The sequence below is a fragment of the Amblyraja radiata genome, chromosome 22 (assembly GCF_010909765.2).
Source record: "Amblyraja radiata isolate CabotCenter1 chromosome 22, sAmbRad1.1.pri, whole genome shotgun sequence".
NCBI lineage: Eukaryota > Metazoa > Chordata > Chondrichthyes > Rajiformes > Rajidae > Amblyraja > Amblyraja radiata.
Genome location: NC_045977.1, coordinates 23,800,528 through 23,816,385, shown reverse-complemented (window position 1 = coordinate 23,816,385; position 15,858 = coordinate 23,800,528). Strand labels below are relative to the sequence as shown.

The following is a 15,858-nucleotide window of genomic DNA, read 5'->3' as shown; positions in this document are numbered from 1 at the left end:
GGACCCACACCATCCTGGCCACAGACTCATCTATCTCCCTGCTACCTGCAGGTAGAAGGTACAGGAGCCTGAAGACCGCAACGACCAGGTTCAGGAATAGCTACTTCCCCACAGCCATCAAGCTATTAAACTTGGCTCGGACAAAACTCTGAACATTAATAGCCCATTATCTGTTATTTGAACTTTATCAGTTTATTCATGTGTGTATATATTTATATAATGGTATATGGACACACTGATCTGTTTTGTAGTCAATGCCTACTATGTTCTGTTGTGCTGAAGCAAAGCAAGAATTTCATTGTCCTATCAGGGACATATGACAATAAACTCACTTGAACTTAATCAAGTAATCAAGAATGTCTCAGCTATAACAGTGGTCTTGGCTGGCATGCCTCGTTATTTGGTTGAAATGGCTATAATATTAAAAATTGAATAAATGCCTTTGGGGAGAAATCAAATACTGATTCTATTCCCACAACATCTGTATATTCCCTCCCTCACCCTCCTTTCTGTTATCAGGCAACTGAACCATCCTCTCACCAACTGGCGAGCAGTGCTGACCTCCCATCTACCTCATTGGAGACCTTCGAACTATCTTTAATCAAACTTTACTGAATTTTATCTTGCTCTAATCGTTATATCCTTTATTTGTACATTATCTTTAATTGGACTTTACTTGATTTTATCTTGCTCAAAATGTTATACCCTTTATCCTGTAACTGTACACTATGGACAGCTTGATTGTACAGCCTTTTCACTGACTGGATAGCACGCAACAAAAAGCTTTTCACTGTATCTCCGTACACGTGACAATAAATAAATTAAACTCTCTCTCTCCACTCTCCTTGTCCCTCTTGATTCCTCCTTCTCCACCCTCCTTCCCTGGGCCTAAATGCAACATGTTGTATTTTTGGAAGTCTTTAGTTAGTTTATTGTCACATGTACCGAAGTACAGTGAAAAGCTTTTTGTTGTGTGCTAATCAGTCAGCGGAAAGACTGAAAGACCATACATGTTTACAATTGAACAGTCCACAGTCATTAATAAAAGGAATTACGTTTAGTACAAGGTAAAGTCCAATTAAACATAGTATAACGGTCTCCCATGAGGTAGATAGTAGCTCAGGACTGCTCTCATCAGCAAGGTCACTGTACAGAAGTTGATATGTTATGTTACGGTTGTACTAGACATTGATGAGGCACCATATGGAGTGTTGTTTTCTGTTTGGTCACCTGCTATAGGAAAGGTGCAAGTGCAGAAGAGATTTATGCGGATGTTGCAAGGACTTGAGGACCTGCACTGTAGGGAGAAGTTGGGTAGGCTTGGACTTTATTCCTCGGAACACAGGAGGCTGAGGGCTGATCTTATAGAGGTGTATAAAATCATGAGGGTGTTAAGGTAATAGGTAAGTATTAAACATATAAATGTTGACCTTTTGTCTCGACCTAAAACATCACCCTTTCCTTCTATTCAAAGATTCTGCCCGTCCCGCTGTGTTACTCCAGCATTTTGTTTTTAGAAGACATGGACAGATACATTTGGATAGGAAAGGTTTAGAGGGACATGGGCCAAACGCAGACAAATGGACCCAGCTTAGATTGGGATAGCTTGGTCGGCATGGGTTGAAGGGCCTGCTTCTGTTCTGTATGGCGCCCTAACCTCCTTCCCTCTCTCCACCCTCGTTTCTTCCATACATTCCACGACGCACTCTCCCCTCCACAGCCGCCGACCGTTGCCCCTTTAATTAACTCACGCGGGAGGAGGAGGGGCTCCGCCCCGCGCCCGCCTCTTGTGATGTCACTGAGGCGTGAATGACGGGCGGGCGTGGGCCGCGGCTGACGCTGATTGGCGCCGGCGAGCCGAGTGGGCGGGGCGAGGCTCGAGGAGGGAGTCTGGCGGCGGCGGGTGAGGTGAGTGAGGGCGGGGCGAGGCTGAGGTGATGGAGGGAGGGGAGGGGGCTGGGGGGATAGAGTGAAGGAAGGGCGAGGGCTGAGGAGATGGAGTGAAGGAAGGGCTGTGGGGATGGAGGGGGGGAGTGGCTAAGGAGATGATGTGAGGGAGTGGCATATAAGGCAGGACGAGGGGGGGGCAAAGGAGGGGTGAGGCAAATATTGACAGGTGCGAAGAATGAGGGAAGAATTGAGTGGAATAATGGGGGAGGGAATGTGAAGGAAGGTGTGATGGTGCAGGGAATTGTGATGAAAAGTGAGGGAAGGAGCTAGTGGTGTGATTGAGTGGTGAAGGAGAGATAGTAGGGAGGGTGGTGAAGGAGGGGGAGTGGAAAAATAAGGGAGAAAGGTGGAAGGAGAGTAGGATGAGGTGTGTAATTCGATGGAGGCAAATGAGGGCCAGGCTGAGGTAGCAGTGGAGGTGGGACTGAAGACTAAGGGGGCCAGTGCACAGAAAAGGTTCTAGATTCTTCAACTGTGGGAGGCAGGTTCAATGGTGCTAAGCTGAAAGCTGCAGGACCAAAGTATCCTCTGGTATCTTTGAGCAGGATTGCCTTCTGGCCAACCAGGTGCAGGGATTTCCAGGGTAGGACGGCCATCTCCCACAGTTGGTATTGATGTTCTTTGGATAATGCTCCAGCTCCCAGGATAGTCCCAAAGTCATACGTATCCTTCATTGGGCAGGAAGATCAGACTTGCGGATGATATTACAGGTGCCTCTCACAAGACAACTATTGCAAATAATGGCCAGAGTATTGTTTGCCATTGTGATTGTTTATTGTACCTACATATTAATTTTCAGCGAATGATTTTCAGAGAACAAGAATGTTCTCAGACAATAAACTCATCTGAAAGTGCAGTCGCTGAACTGAGCATCAGACTGAACTGGTCCTATGTCTCAGCACTTGTGGGTGTTGATGGTACCAGTTACTGTTTGGTGCTTGGAAGAAATAATGCCACAGTACTAAGAACTGATCAGAAAAGAGTTGAGTGGAGGCACTATCAACTTCACAGCTCGTACCAGAGGCAGTAACAGAGCGCATAGGAGAGACAACTGGAATCACCTGAATGGTGATGTAGGTTTATGCCACACTGACCTTCATCAGTAAGGGCAATATGTGCAGAAGCTAGGATACATCACAGAAACAGGCCATTTGGCCCAAACCGGCCAACAAACTCGTCTCACCTGCCTGCGTTTGGCCCATATCCTTAAAACCTATCCTATATATGTACCTGTCCAAATGCTTTTTAAATGTGATAGTATCTGCCTCAACCACCTCATTCCATACCTATCACCCTTGATGTAATAAAAAGTTGCCCCTCAGGCTCCTATTGAATCTTCCTATTAAGTCTTAAGTTTTCCTGAAAGATGTGGAAGTTTGTAGAAGTGGAGATGACAGTGATCGTTGAGTTTATCGTCATGCATAAGTGCAGCGAGGAAAAGGTGCAATTAAACCGTTGCTTGCAGCACATCAAAGGCACATAGACACAGATAGGCACAAATATGTAAATTAGATTTAAATTATACATAAGTTACACAAATTCTATGTAATTCATCCTTCACCCCTTGCCATGCTGAGACTAGAGCCACATGGAAAAGGCATCAAGAACCAGGGTGGTGCAGCGGTAGAGTTGCTGTCTCACAGTGCCAGAGACCCAGGATCAATCATGAGTCCGGGTGCTGTCTATACGGAGTTTGTACATTCTTCCTGTGACCGTGTGGGTTTTCTCCAGGTGCTCCGGCTTCCTCCCACACTCCAAAGACATGGCGGTTTGTAGGTTAATTGATTTCTGTAAAATTGTCCTAGTATGTAGGATAGTATGTACGGATGATGTGGACTCGGTGGGCCGAAGTGCCTGTTTCCACGCTGCTCTAAACTAAACCTGTTAGCTCTTGGCACGCTTTACACAGGAACAGCTGTTCTGGCCACATTTTCTGGGTGTTGGTATCAGGAATGTATTTGGTGCCTTGCCCTGCCTCTGGTCTGGAATGTAGTTGTTACTGAGAAGATAGTTACCAATTCAGCAGTTTGTGTTTCTCGTGGAAGTAGGGTTGCCAACTTTCTCACTCCCAAATAAGGAACAAAAGGTCAAAATAAGGGGCAAATTCCCGACAGCAATACGTTGACTGACTCGGCCACGGCTGGGTGAATGATGAGTTGGCCCGGGTGCTGGACTGCACACAAAGCCAAGCCTGCGGGCCAGCTGAGGTGTTTTGGCCTGGGCACCAGACTTTGCGAGCAATGTCGCGCGCAAAGTCCGGCATCCCATCCAACTCATGAACCGATGATCAGGCATGAGAAGGAGGGGTGGTGGTGTCGGCGGTAAGCAAAGGTCCGAAGGTCGGACAGCTGACCCAGCTGTCGACCAACGGGGTCACGGGCGAGGAACTGCTGCTGCGCTCCATGGGCTGCACGACGTTGGGTCTGGTGAGGCGGGGCCGACCCGACAGTCCCCTCGACCCGAGTAGTAGCAGTAAAATACGGGACAAGGGCGGTCCCATATGGGACAAACCAATTTAGCCCAATATACGGGATGTCCCAGCTAATACGGCACAGTTGGCAACTCTAGGTGGAAGGATGGCTAAAGCCCAACAGTAGAGGTATAAAATGATTACAGGGCTCAATGGTAGATGCAGGAAGAGCGTTGTCTGTAGCTGGGGTGTCTACAGCTAAGTGTCACAGACTCCACACTCTCAGAGGGTGGTGAATCTCTGGAATTCTCTAACCCAGTGGATGCTGGAAGCTGGGTCATTGGAGGTATTGAAAAAGGAAGTTGATACGTTTGTGAAAGATCAGGAAGTTGAGGATTGTGCTGAACAGGCATAGGAGAGCAGATGAGACCCAGGACAAATGAGCAGTGATTACATTGAATAGTGGGGCAGGCATGATGGACTGAGTGGCCTCATCCTGCTCCTGTTTTCCACTGTTCTTATAAGACCATGACTGTGACAGCAGAGGGGGCCCAGCTTGCGAAGCAGGTCGTGGCTGGGTGAATAATGAGTTGGCCCGGGTGCTGGACTGCACACAAAGCCAAGCCGGCGGGCCAGCTGAGGACACAAGGAACTGCAGATGCTGGACTCTTCAGTAAACCGCAATGTGTTGGACTAACACAATGGGTCAGGCAGCATCTGTGGAGGAGATGATGGTTTGGGAAACATTGCATGTTCATTTCCTCCACAGATGATGCCTGACCTACAGAGTTACTCCAGCACTTTGTGTTTTGCTGCAGAATGAGGCATGCTTGGTGGATCAGGGAATGTTTACAGCTGGCTGATTGAATGAGAGAAAAGTTCAAGTCGTCCCTCTGGTTTGATGTGAATAAAATTGTAATTTTAGGACCAGATGCACAGGTTTTGTGACTGGATGAAAGCATGCATTGGTGGTATGGAACTGAACTAGCCCTGTCACTGCACTTGTTGGTGAACCAGATTCTTCAGCCGGTGAGTGTTGCCATGGTTCCTTAATAGACCATGACATCATAGTTTCCGTGAAGAACTGTCTTGAATAATTCCTTGCCCCAGGGAGACACCAGAGACTGCAGATGCTGGAATCTTGAGGAAAAAAACAAATTGCTGAAGGAATGCAGCAGTCAGGCTGCATCTGTGGAGGGAATAGACAAACAAGGTTTCGGGTTGGGACCTTTCTTCAGACCATTCCCGCCACAGTTGCTGCGGACCGCTGTTCATACAGCACTTTTTTTTTGCACACTGCCCCTGGGGGTTGCAGATTTCTGTTGCACTCTTAAGACCTGCTCCCTCTAAACACTTTGGGACGTTGCAGTACTAATGTGGACCAAACTATTTTAATGGCTGGTGTATCTCTGCGTGGACACGCCAGCAGAACAAGGGAATGGGATGAGAGATATTGGGGCCAGGAGAGTGTGTGAGAGTGTCAGGACCTGGTCTGAGACTTTTTCCTTGCAACGAAGGAAGCTGAGGAGCGACTTTGTAAAATCATGAGGGGCATAGATGAAGTGGATGATCATAGTCTTTTTCTCAGGGTAAGGCTGTCTAAAACTAATGGGCATAGTTTTAGGTGAGGGGGGGAGAGAGGTGGGTATGTGGAACAAGTGGCCAGAGGAGGTGATGGAAGCAGGAACAATGACAACGTTTAGCAGACATTTGGACAGGTTCCTGGACAGAAACGATTCAGAGGGATATGGGCTAAACATGGTCAAAGGACTAGCTGAGGATGCACCTTTTGGTTGGCTTGGGTGAGAAGAGTCTGTTTCCATGCTGTTACCATGCTGTATAAGGCTATGACTATGATCTGCTCCCTGCTTCCAATCAATGTGCTTTTTAGTGGCTCGGAATGCCTGTTGCATCTTCTGAATCAGTCCACGGTCTAAGTTTGCACAAGGGCGTTCCTTGAGACCAGTGGGCATTGACAATATTGGCAATGGCGATAAGTTATAGGGTCCCTGTGGTGAGTCTAAATTGGCTTAGCTGTCTCTTGGACTGGGTGAGGGCAATAAGATATAAAAGGAATGTGAGGGAAAGATTTTATTCAACAGAAAATGTTGATGATCTGGGACTCACTGTTGGTAATGGAATCAGAGCCACTGTGCTTTGTGAAAGGGATTGCATAGGCACGTGAGGGAAATAATTTGCAGGGCGAAGGGGATGAAGCAGGGAATGGGATTCTCAGAATACTGCACGTGGACTCGATCTGGATTTTACGGGCTAAATTATCTCCTTTGGGATTGTAGCAGTTTTCTGATTGCTGAAACAGTCCTATGGGAATAAGGATTGTTGGCATGCCATCCTATACTGGCTAGGGATTGTTTACATCAACTCCACATTGAGTGGGGATTTGTTGCACAATTCCTGTACATGGAATTAAGACAACACAGAAACAGGCCATTGGGCCCAGTCCACGCTCGCTATAACATAAGTTCATCTTTTCTCATCTAAATTTATCAATGGGGCCTTCTATTCTCTCTCAACATCCTCAAATGTATCTGCACAACTCACCTTGACCTCTCCTCCTATTCTCACCACTTTTTGGGCAAAGATTGTTCTGAATTCCATGTGGGATTTTTTTGTCACTCTTATGTGGCCACCAGTTATATTCTTCCCTACAAGTGGAATCCTCTCCCTGACCTCCACACTGGAAGCAAGCCCTTCGACCCTACAAGCCCACTGAGTGGGGATTGGCTACACAGTCTGTGAATGGGGATTGGTTACACAGTCTGTAAGTTGGGTATAGACACAAAACACTGGAGTAACTCAGCGGGTCAGGCAGCATCTCTGGAGAAAAGAAAGAGGTCGCGTTTCAGGACGGGACCCTTCTTCAGACTGTCAGGGGACAGGGAAACTAGAAGTATGAAAAGGTAGAGAACAAATCAGAGATGGTACCGATGGCTAAGGAGCCCACAATGGTCCATTGTTGGCTGTAGAGGAGGTGATAACGAAGGGATATAAACTGAAACTAGCAGGACAACTAGGGTAGGGGAGGCACGGAGAGGAGGTGATTGCAAGGGTTACTTGAAATTACAGAGGTCATTATTCATACCACTGCCAAAGCAAAATATGAGGTGCTGATCTCCAATTTGCATTTGGCCTCACTCTGACAGTGAAGGAGGCCCAGGACAGAAATGTCAGTATGGGAATGAGAAAGCGAGTTAAAATGTTTGGCAACCAGGAGATCACATAGACTAAGGCAGAGTGAGCATAGGTGTTCAGCGAAACGATCGCCCAGTCTGCGTTTGTTCTTGCCGATATATAGGAGTCTACATCGAGAACAACCGATACAGTAGATATGGTTGGAAGTGCAAATGAACCTCTGCCTCACCTGAAAGGACTGTCAGCGTCCCTGGATGGAGTTGAGGAAGGATGTAATGGGACAGGTGTTGCATCTCATGTGGTTGCAGGGAAAAGTACCTGTGGAAGGTGTGGTTTGGGGGGGAAGGGAAGAGTTAACCAGGGAGTTGCAGAGAGAACTATTTCTTTGGAAAGCGGAAAGGGGTGGAGATGTGAAGATGTGACTAGTGGTGGATCCCGTTGGAGGTGGCGAAAATGTTGGAGGATTATGTGCTGTATGTGACGGCTGATGGGGTGAAAGGTGAGGACTAAGGGGGCTCTGTGACTGTTGCAACTGAGGAGAGTGGGAGCAAGAGTGGAGCAATTGGATACCAAGGAGACGCATGTGAAGGCCTCACCTATGATAAAAGAGGGGAACCCCCATTCTCTAAAGAATGAGGACATCTCGGGTGTCTTGATATGGAACACCTCATCTTGGGCACAAATGCGACGGAAGCGGAGGAATAGTGGTGATTGGCTACACAGCTTGTGAGTGGGGATTGGTTACACAGTTTATAAGCGGTGATTGGTTTACAGCTTGTGAGTGGTGATTGGTTACACACCTTGTGAGTGGGGGGATTGGTTACACAGCTTGTGAGTGGGGATTGGTTACACAGTCTCCGACAGAAGTTACCTGTTGACTTTAAACAGTACAGCGACTAAATGAACCAGCCCTGTCCTCAGAGATTAGATCACGGAGCTTTTACCATGCAATCACTGTGCAGAGACTGACAAACACATCACCTGGCTCAGGTGTTGTGAAGTGAAAAGCAAGTGGTGAAGGTGAGTAGTTTCACTTTTGGAACGATTGATGTAAAGATAGCAGCAAATATCTCAGGTTAGATTTCAAAGTAACCCTACAGCTTGCACGCACTGGTGAGTCATGGGAAGTAAAGGCTGAGGGATGGAGGCCGTTTAGAATCGTTTGTGGTGAGTGGATGCCCACAACTGAGGTGAGATTAAGGAATTGGGAAATTGCAATGAAGTCTGCTGAGGAAAGTGGCGGAAGGAAAGGTATCCATGGAGTTTGTGGAATAAATGGGAAGCTCACACAGGAGTGGGGGAAGGGAATTATGGCACAGGAAGGTTGGGATTCAAAATCTGGTGTGAGTTTTCCCAGGCAGGACAGGATTCAACACAGATCACTGAAACAAGAAGGGTCTCGACCCGAAACGTCACCTATTCCTTCGCTCCATAGATGCTGCCTCACCCGCTGAGTTTCTCCAGCATTTTTGTCTACCTTCGAAACAAAGAGACTGATGATTTACCATTTTAACATTGTGTTGCTAAGTAACTAATAGTCCTGACAGTTTTGAAGGTGTTTCCAATACTACTGCTGCTGAACTCCAATGACCGTGAGGCTGGAACAGTGAGCTTGCCACCAATGATACCGGGAACTCTCAGCAGGTCAGGCAACTCCTGAGGGGAGCAGATCGCAGTTTGGCTCCGAGATCTTTTGCAGAACTGGTTATTTGATTTCTAGGGCAATGTGAGATTGCAGACACTGGAAAATCTGCATCTGAAAAGGGAGTTGACAGTCACTTGTTTGGCAGTCATGGGTGTTTCAGTGTATTAATTGTTCAATATATTTTACGTTATTATGGTGCAAGGCGCCGTATAAATGCAGGTTTCTCTGCTTTTGCACAGAAGACCGCTGCCTGGGCCAATGAGGGAACCAGACCATCTCATTCTCGCTGCCACACATCGACACTGATCAGAGTGACTCCCCTCCCAACAGCCTGTGGCAAGGCGTGAAAGCTACCATCCGATTGGTCTCCCTTCCTCCCTGAGGGGTGCAGCAGTCTGGGGTGGTGCCTGAGCTCAGAATGAGCAAAGTTCAGCAGTTTGGGCTGCTCCTCTGGAAGAACTACCTGTTGCAGGTGAGTGGACTAGGGCTGTATTGGTGTTGGAACAAGGACTGCAGGTTCCGGTTTACACTAAAGGAACAAGTGATGGAGTAACTCAGCGGTTCAGGCAGCATCTTTGGAGAACATCGATAGGTGATGTATTGGGTCGAGACATTTCATCACACTGATTGTTGGGCCGAAGAAAGCCCCTCTCCATACAATCATGGGACAGGTTTGGAGGGATATGGACCAAGCGCAGGCAGGTCGGACTAGTGTAGCTGGGACATGTTGGCTGGTGTGGGTATGTTGGGCCGAAGGGCCTGTTTCCACACTGTATTACTCTATGACTCTAGTAATGTGTGAGAGTGCACTGGTCACACTCGACTGCCCCATGTGCATCTGCTCTCTGGGACTTTCTGTTGTCCAGTAAACACTGCAGCACCATTCACACTTCCACTGCAGGACCCTGTTCCATCCTTCTCTCCACAGGGAGCTACCTATTGCCGTACTGTTCTTGATGATCTGAAACACACTGGAGCATCTGTCACCCACCCCACGTGAACCCCCTAACCCCAGTAGTGCTTGCGTGACTCCTGCCCCTCAGCACCATGTGGCTGCAGATTGTTCCCTCATTGCGTGTGAGAAAGCAGGGACTGGGCGGTGACCTCTGCTGCAACAGAGGCGTTGGATTTAGTATGTGTTTCAGTAATGTCTACCTTTAACAATCTTTCTTTTGTTTCAATGCAGAAACGTCAAGTGTTGGTCACCATTACTGAAATAAGCCTGCCACTTTTATTCACTACAATCCTTATCATTCTAAGACAGCGAGTCAGCTCTGTCCAATATACCAATGCAACAATATACCAGCCCTTTAAAATTAATGATATCCCATATTTTCCCCAACATCCTTTTGCCAAATGGTATTTGGTTTATATTCCCTCCAATGTGACAGCAGTGGAGACAATCGCCAATTCAGTGAGAGACAGCCTGAGCAGGGTGGTTGGAGGTAAGTTCTACACTAATGGTTGGTGGTCCCTTCTCTGGTGTGGGTCTTCTCTTGTGGCATTGATGCTGTAGTTCAGTTGTAAGAACCATCGGGGAATGAAAGCAGTGCATGTCGAGCAAATGGTAGCTTTAATCATATCCATTGCAGCGTTCCCTGACATTCATTAGACAATTTATAATAGCCGTTAAAACAGTGTCCGTTGTCCTGTTAAAAAGAGACACAATTTGCTGGAGTAACACAGTGGCTCAGGCAGTATCACTGGAGAACATGGATAGGTGACGTTTCACAGAGTGCTGGAGTAATTCAGCGTGACAGGCAGCATCTCTGGAGAACATGAAATGGTGACATTTCGGGTCAGGACCCATCTTCAGAATGATTGAAGTGAGGGTGGAAGAGAGGTGGGGCAGTACAAAGCCTGGCGAGTGATAGGTAGATATAGGTAAAGGCTAGAGGAAAGAATGTAGGTGGGAGGAGAGGGGAGAAATAGGTTAAAGTCCAGGTGGTGCATGGCAAGAGACAGAGAGGTGGAGGGGAAGGGGGGTGGGGTTGCAGTTATCTAAACTTGGAGAATTCAATAATCTAATATCAATTAGATGGGTCCATGGCATAGACTGAGCAGTATGCAATGTGTAGTCTAGTCGGCAATATCCATTAGTGTATTCTTTAGTTTAAGAAGGAATTGCAGATGCTGGAAAATCGAAGGTAGACAAAAATGCTGGAGAAACTCAGCGAGTGAGGAAACATCTATGGAGCGAAGGAAATAGGCAACGTTTCGGTTCTGAAGAAGGGTTTCGACCCAAAATATTGCCTAGCTCCTTCCCTTCATAGATGCTGCCTCACCCGCTGAGTTTCTTCAGCATTTTTGTCTACCTTCCGTGTATTCTTTAGTATCTACTTGAGCACTCTATGGAGCAGTGTATAATACCCATTACTGCACACTTCAGCATTCATAGGAACAATCTAAAATATCTGCAATAATTATCTAAAATTGTAGTATACAGGACTACAGGTGCTGAAAAATCAGAACAGATAGAGATACTGCGAGTCTGGCAGCATCCGTGGAGGGAAATGGACAGTCAGTGTTTAGATCAAGACACATCTCAAGGGGAAGGGGCTAGTATAAAGAGGTGGGGGGGAGACTGCATTGTGCAGCAGTGTTTAGAAATAATATGAATCTGTCAGAATATGCCATGTAATTCTCTGGAACTCAGTGAAGAAGATTTCACTTCATAACTATTGCAGTTGTAAAGTTTGCTTATCCCTGCATTTCTTCTTGACTCCAGCTATTGCTTTCCACCTATCTGGTGTCCATGGACAGCGTTCCACAATTCCAAAAAGGATCAACTAATTTTAGGGGTGGCACAGTGGGGGGCAGTGGTAGAGTAGCTGCCTTACAGCGCCAGAAACCCGGGTTCGATACTGACTACGGTTTATTTTCTCCCTGTGACCTCGTGAGTTTTCTCCTGGTGCTCCAGTTTCCACCCACATTCCAAAGACATGCAAGTTTGTAGGTTAATTGGCTTTTGTAAATTGTAAATTGTCCCTAGTGTGTAGGATAGTGCTAGTGTACGGGATGATCGCTGGTCAGGCCAAAGGGCCTGTTTCCATGCTGCAAGTAAATTAATTTGCGATGTCTGTACAATGATGGCTTCTGGTAACTAATTTTGAAATGTTTTCAGTGAATTATGACATAACTTCTCTGGGCTTTATCATGCACTCAAAGTTATTTCCTTTTACCCTGTATCTGTACACTGGATGGTTTGATTGTAATCATGTATAGTCTTTCTGCTGACTGCATTGCACGCAACAAAAAAGCTTTTCACTGTACCTCGGTACACATGACAATTAACTAAACTAAACAGTAGGTAGATACAGGTGAGGAGGAGTTGATTGGCAGGTAAGAGTCAAGCGTTTAATTGTTATATGTACTGATATGAAACAATGAAATTGTTACATGTAGCAGCTCAACAGGCCTGTAAACACAATACACTAGATAATACATAATAAATTATAAAATAATAAGTTAATAACTTTAGACTGAAGAAGGGTCCCGATCCAAAACGTCACCTATCCATGTTCTTGTTAGATGCAGCCTGACCCGCTGAGCTACTCCAGCCCTTTTTGTTGTCTTCAGTAGATTGTTTCCTGAGATGGAGACAAAGAAATCATGAAAGTGGTGGGGGTTGGGTAAAGATTACGGAAATTAATTTGAGAGCCGATTTTGGGTTAGTGGCAAAGTTGATGAGTGCCAGACGTGTGCAGGAGGCAACACCACTGCAGTCAGTGATGTAGCGGAGATGGAGTTGGAGCCAGAGTGCTGGAGTACCTGGTGCCAGAGTGCTGGAGTAAAGAGCCTGTCCCACTTTCCCTAGTTATTCACGAATTCTCCCGAGTTATTCACGAATATGCCAGCCGTAGGCACTCGGGGCACCAGGTAAGTCGGGACGTTTTTTCCAGCCTGATAAAAAATGTCCACGAGTAAAAAAACTGCCCCGAGTACCTACGGCTGGCATAACGAGCCGCAACGATATATCCACGGACTCCTAGGGCCTCCTACGGACTCGTTACGAACATTCTGCGAGTTTGAAAACTCGGGAGAATTCGTGAATAACTCGGGAAAGTGGGACAGGCCCTTGACTCTGTGGAGGGAATGGACAGACAATGTATCAAATCAAGGCCCTTCTTCAGACTGGTGTTTGTCAGGCCAGGGATAAGCCTTGACTCACAGAAAGTTTGCTTTCCTTTGCAGTCCTGGGTTTCCAGAAAGAAGCTCAGTTTGAAGAATTCATAAAATCTGGAGGTGGGATGGCCCAGACGGTATTGGCAGCTCTAGTGTTTGACCATGACTTTAAACATCATGACGAACGCTTACCACTACAGGTACGTTAAAGAACAAGTCCGGACTCTGTCCGTAGTGCTGTACAGAGGAGATATGTCAAAAGAAGACGTGTTCCTCCAGGCCGTCTGGTCTCTCAGGACCTCTGAGATGTTCTTCTGGCAATTAAGTGCCTTGCAGTGCTTGCATGAATGCTCTCCAAGCTTACACTGAGCAGTAAGGTTTGCTGAGTGTTTATGTGAAGATATTTGCATGATTGAAAGATACAGCATGGAAATAGACCCTTCAGCCCAAAGAGTCCACGCCGACCATCGATCATCTTGCAAAGACTATCCCAAACGTCCAATTACTCCGTCTACACCGCATCTGCGCCCAAGGTGAGGCGTTCCATACCAGGAAATCTGAGATGTCATCATTCCTTAGGGAACAGGGGTTTCACTCTTCCATCATACATGAGGCCCTTAATAAGGGTCTCCACGAAATCAGGCAGCTTTGCTCTTGCTCCCCCTCCTCCCAGTCATAACAGGGACAGAGTCCCCCCTAGTCTTCACCTTTCATCCCATCTGCCATCACATATAGCACATAATCCTCCAATATTTTCGTCACCTCCTACGGGATCCCACCACGAGCTACATCTTTCCATCTCCACCCCTTTCCTCTTTCCACAGAGACCGTTCTCTCCGCAACTCCCTGGTTAACTCCTTCCTTCCCGCCCAAACCCCCCTCCCCCTTCCGCAGGTACTTTCCCCTGCAACCACAGGAGATGCAACACCTGTCCCTATACCTCCTCCCTCAACTCTGCCCAAGGACCCCCAACAGTCTTTTCAGGCGAGGCAGAGGTTCACTTGCACCTCCAACCTCATCTAATTTATCCGCTGTATATCCGCGAGATCAAGCGCAGGCTCGGTGATCGTTTCGCTGAACACCTCTGCTCACTCCGCCTAAACCTACCTGATCTGTCGGTTGCTAAACTCTAATTCTCCCCCCCCCCTCCCATTCCCACACGGACCTTTCTGCCTTGGGCCACCCCCATTGTCAGAGTGAAGCCCAGTGCAAATTGGAGGAACAGCCCTCATATTTTGTTTGGGCAGCTTACTCCCCAGTGATATGAATATTGACTTCTCTAATTTCAAATAACCCTTGTTTTCCCACCCTCTCCATCCCTCCCCCTTCCCAGTTCTCCGACCATTCTTACTGTCCCCAATTACATTTTATCTCAGGTACACAAAATTGCTGGGGAAACTCAGCGGGTGCAGCAGCATCTATGGAGCGAAGGAAATAGGCGACGTTTCGGGCCGAAACCCTTCTTCAGACTGATGGGGGGTGGGGGGGGGGAAGAAGGAAAAGGGGAGGAGGAGGAGGAGCCCGAGGGCGGGCGGATGGGAGGGTGGGAGGAGACAGCTAGAGGGTTAAGGAAGGGGAGGAGACAGCAAGGGCTAGCAAAATTGGGAGAATTCAATGTTAATGCCATACGGACGCAAGGTCCCCAGACGGAATATGAGGATCTCTATTTGTTTTGTTGTCACCTCCTAGCTAACGATGATGTATTCTACATTTTCTTTGAACTCCATCTCTTTTGATGTCTCATTGTCACACCGTCCTTATCTCTGTGACTCCCTCTCCCGTAACTCTCAGTCTGAGGAAGGGCCTCGACCCGAAACGTCACCCATTCCTTCTATCCAGAGATGCTGCCTGTCCTGCTGAGTTGCTCAAGCATTTTGTGTCTACCCATACACACTAGTTCGATGTTATTCCACTTTCGCATCTGCTCCCTACGCACTCAGGCAATTCACATAGGGCCAATTAACTTACAAATCCACACATCTTTGAATGTGGGGGGAAACCAGAGCACCCGGGGGAAACCCACGTGGTCACAGTGAGAATGTGCAAACTCGACAGACAACACCCAAGATCAGGATCGAACCCGGGTCTCTGGCGCTGTGTTTTTACATTCTCCCGGGATATTCAGTGATCTGTTAATCGACCAGAAATCAGTGCAGCTCCAGTTAACCCCTTGGTTGCTGAAGTTAGTGATTGGAATTCAGCAGCTCAGAGTCTCGAGCTGAGAAAACGCCTGTGCCACACTTGCTCTAGTTTGTTTCAGTGGGGCTTTTATGCGGGTGGAGTGGATTGTGGGAGGAGTCGGTCTTGGAGAGAGTCAGCATTCTTCAAGCAGAAGCCGCTGTTTTCACCAAGGCAGCAATTGCTTGTGCCCCAAACACCGCAAAGCTCCTCGAGAAAGATCAGGATCAAAATCTCCAGGTGTGATGTTTTAATCTGTTTGAAGGAATGTCTTTGGCTCCTCCTGCACTCTGCCAGAGGTTAGGTCCCATGAGGTTAATGTTCAAACAAAGAATTGTTGGGAAGTTATGTCTGTTGCTATAGTAGTGGGCAGTGTCCTGAAGCTAATATCCCGCAT

The 15,858-nt window shown here is 47.2% G+C and overlaps 1 protein-coding gene across 3 annotated transcripts in view; it reads left to right on the top strand.

The window, feature by feature from the left end:
- Positions 1-1,808: 1,808 nt before the first annotated feature.
- The window catches only part of abca3 (ATP binding cassette subfamily A member 3), a 53,103-nt gene continuing 39,053 nt past the window's right edge, over positions 1,809-15,858 (top strand). The window contains exons 1-4 of one of the 3 annotated variants that reach the window (XM_033040720.1): positions 1,809-1,908; positions 9,398-9,630; positions 10,345-10,603; positions 13,353-13,483. In XM_033040720.1, coding sequence (XP_032896611.1) covers positions 9,577-9,630; positions 10,345-10,603; positions 13,353-13,483 — 444 coding nt within the window. In that variant the 5' untranslated portion in view covers positions 1,809-1,908; positions 9,398-9,576. Of the gene's footprint in view, positions 1,909-8,347; positions 8,627-9,397; positions 9,631-10,344; positions 10,604-13,352; positions 13,484-15,858 lie in introns of those variants that run through there. The other 2 variants (XM_033040722.1, XM_033040721.1) reach the window with 2 other exon arrangements.